Genomic DNA, 3,799 nt, shown 5'->3' with positions numbered 1-3,799 from the left:
GGCACAGGCTACCTGGTGGGAGACAGCCTCACGATAGCTGACCTCAGTGTGCTGGAGGGACTCTTGACATTAACAGAGTACTTTGGCAAAGAAATATTTGACGGATTTCCAGCGCTAGAGGTAAGTCCTCGTGTTCCAAAGGAATCTTGTATTATATTTGAGGCAGCGTGGTGGAATCAGGCTCTCGTCAAAATAATCAAACTGAAGAATCTTACATTTTTCCGCAGGTTTGTGAATTTTTATAAAGTTTTTGTTTTTTGGCCCAACACTTTTCATGCCCATTAAAGAACTTATTTCTGTGTGGATTTTTCTGAAAAACGTTGATTCAAGGTACAAAAAATGGAAATATTCAGTTAGCACGGACTCTTAAGCTAAGGAACTAACCAATCTTTGGCGTCATCATAGTCGTCGTCATCATCATCATCATCATCATCATCATCATCATCATCATCATCATCATCATCATCATCATCATCATCATCATCATCATCATAGATTTTACCTTTAATTCTTTTTTTCGTTTGTGTTTTCTCAGAAATTCTTCAACACGGTGACATCCCTGGAGAAAATATCGGCTTATCTCAACAGCCCTCGCAGGAAGAAGAAGAATGATGAGCACTGCATCGCCAAAGTCAAAGAAATTCTTGCCTTGGATTGAATTTGACAATGAACTTTACCGAAATTGAACTTGACTTTTAATTGTTCCTTATACCCGGTACTGTTACAAATCAGATTACATGTTTATGCGTCTGTTGTGCTCTGCTTCATGTTGTGAATAGTGACCATCATTTGTTTGTTGTTTGAATTTACGCAAATGAACCATGTTTAAGTAAGAGTAAAATAAATGAATATTGTAGACCTATTCTGTTTGTGCCATGATTTATCCTCACAGGGTCACATGGTATTGGTAAAGAGAAAGGCAGGAATTATAATAATATCGTACGCCAGAGTTGGGTTTTTTTTCCTACTGACTGAAGAGCTGTTCATATTTCTAAAATGAATGCTTTTAATAAGAAAAAAATGCTGGCAGTGGTTGAGAGAGTTGTCAGAAGTTATTCAATTTTTGGGTCAAACATCATTATGTCTACTTTTCATTGTGTTGCAGTTGTTGTTATTGTTACCTCCCCCCCCCCCTCTCTTTTTGTTGATGCTTCCAAAATAATGACCTTTCTTTAATACTCTGAATAAAAGTTGTTCGAAAATAGTCAATGGTCTTCAGATATCAATGTACTACCGTGAGTTTTATCTTGATTGTTAATACAATATGCCTGCATCGACACAAGTTAGATATACATCAGTGGGTTGTTGGCGGGTGTTTTGGTGAGGTTTGATCCTTCTTTCCTACCAAACATCTATCGTCCTTATCTCTCCTCGTTCTTTGTGTATGTTACTCTCTTGTGACACATGATCTATTCTTCGTCACCTATGACCTTATTGTGTTGCAAGTGCCGTAAAACTCTGACTACAAAAATAAATATATACGTAATTTAGGAAGCTCGACACTTGGACTAGCCTGTCACTGTCAAAACTAATTTGGGTCACACGCATTACCGAGATGTAGTCCCTCATCTGTAGCACAAAAGTTGGGGCGCTTCTCCATTGCATTCAGAAGACACGAGTTCGATTCCTAAATGGAGAGTTTAAAAAAATGTATCTCCATCTGTCTGCTGAGCCATTGTATCACTCTCTGCCTCAGTTGGCCCCAACAAACATAGTCGAAGCAGCCCGCCTCTTAAATGTCCAAACTGTGTATGGGGGCGTAAAAGTGGACGATTTGTAAGGATGGGATACACCTGTCTAGCAGACTACAATAGCTGCTAGGATACTACTTTGTGCATTGTTAAGAGAATGTGAGTGGTTGTCGGGTGCTCTGGTGAGTTCCACGCCTTCTTTCCAATCAAACATCTTCATCTCTCCTCCTCCTTTTCTTTGTATGTTGCTCTCTTGCTGAAACACCTCCGATTTTCAGTACTTATGTGGCCTGATTAATAAAATTGTTCAGAAAGTGAAGGAGCTTAAAAGTAGCCAGTACTTGAGAGATTATCACCATTAGAGCACTTTAGAAACACAATTTGAATTAAACTAACATTAGTAACAGTTTAGCAAGCACATAGTGAAATCAAGAGGTAGAAATCAACCTTTTCATTATTAACGAATTACGCTACAGGCCTATACACGGAATATACGATGTCACGTAAGCAAAATTTTGGGGCCTGAAACTCTATTCACTACATGTGTGTTCGCTATACATGCATACTAGACTGTACAGTTGTAGGGTTTTAGAACTGAGTGTAAATGTCAAGAAATGAGTAATCCCATCTTAGAGACCACAAGGCGATGAAGACCAAAATAAAACGTACTCCTCAGATATTGTGAAAAAGAAAAAAGAAAAAGAAAGGTCAGTGATGCAAAAGAAAGGAGAGCCATCAATCTTGTCCGTGATGCATTAATAACAAAGCCAGAGTGAAATGAATGTTTAGACCCAAATGGAGACGGTGACCTCTTTTTTTAGAGTGCCAAAGGGCTGTTGACTTGGTTGACTGCAAACTATCTTTAAATTTTGAGACTGTCACGTGTCTAAGTTCCGAGATCTGATATCTCAGCAAGAATATTTAATTTATTATTCAGGTAAATCGATTGGGAAAGAAACAGCAGCATCTTGCAGTCCGCAAAATACAAGACCATTCTGTTTTTGTGCAGCAAGGTTATCAACAGTAATCCGCCCAGGTACCTTGAAAAAGCATGCAGTCAGAATAGTTACTATCAGAATATTTTTCTCATGTACAAACTGGACCACAGCGCCCATTAATGTATTCTTGTTCATAGCTGTGGCAAAAATGCATTTCCTTTAAAATTAACGGAGTTTTACTTGTTTTGCTTTAGTAAAGAGAAGCATATCGACGCAAAAACTGTCACTTAGTGCAGCGACAAAGTAAGATGGATAGACAGAAAATACAGAAAGAATTGTAAAATTAGGACCTACTAATATAGTGTAAAGCGCATAGAGTCTGCTGCTGAGCCGGGATATGCGCTATACAAAAGCTATCTATTATCTATTATTATTATTATTATTATTATTATTAGTTGTGCCCTTTAACTTTACAACATGCTAAATTAATTGACTGCATGATTGACTTACAACAATAACAGTTAAAACAAAAACAAAAACAAAAATACTTTTCCATTTTTTAATTATTTTTTAATACTGTACATATTCTATCATAAGTGAGAGACCGGTATCGGAAAAACCCTCAATTTCAACTAAGAACTTTTCTAGGAATATTCCAGACTATTCAAAGGTTTTTAGCCTCACCTATGCTTTGCCGTACACTTTTACACCAATCAAACAAAAATCCAAACTGACCGTCTTAAGACTTGATCAAAATCAATACCCGTTTGCGTTCATGGCCGCTAGTCTTTTTCTCTCTTTTATTTCCTTCTCAATAAAGATTTCACTGCTCTAATGCGCACCATGAGAGCTCAAATGAAGGGAGAAACACAGTACTATGGCGCCAAGCCACACGCCACCACGACAAAAGTGGAACGACTTCGACAGGACCCGGGCTGCAGGATGGAGTTGGCGAACGCGAAGTGTCACGCAGACTTCGGGTATCACACTCCACCATCATACGGCTGAGGCAGCGGTTCGTGGTGTCAGGAAGAGTCCAGGAGTGACGTCGCACGGATCGTCCCAAGAAAACGACAGCAAGAGAGGACCGCTACATCCAACGCCAAGCCAAACAGCAGCGGACTAGCTCTGCTAACGCCATCAGGCTACGCCTGCGAGCTACCACCACAA

The 3,799-nt window shown here is 39.1% G+C and overlaps 1 protein-coding gene across 1 annotated transcript in view; it reads left to right on the top strand.

Moving 5' to 3' along the window:
• LOC101858500 (glutathione S-transferase alpha-5) overlaps positions 1-1,205 on the top strand; it is a gene marked incomplete in the record, with an annotated part of 6,198 nt that extends 4,993 nt beyond the window's left edge. The window contains 1 exon segment of the mRNA XM_013083591.2: positions 536-1,205. Within this exon segment, the coding sequence (XP_012939045.1) occupies positions 536-658 (123 nt within the window).
• Positions 1,206-3,799: the final 2,594 nt, after the last annotated feature.

This window comes from Aplysia californica, unplaced genomic scaffold (assembly GCF_000002075.1).
Source record: "Aplysia californica isolate F4 #8 unplaced genomic scaffold, AplCal3.0 scaffold00243, whole genome shotgun sequence".
NCBI classification, from domain to species: Eukaryota; Metazoa; Mollusca; class Gastropoda; order Aplysiida; family Aplysiidae; genus Aplysia; species Aplysia californica.
The sequence above is the reverse complement of the archived record's forward strand: the minus strand, read 5'-3'. Positions and strand labels throughout refer to the sequence as shown.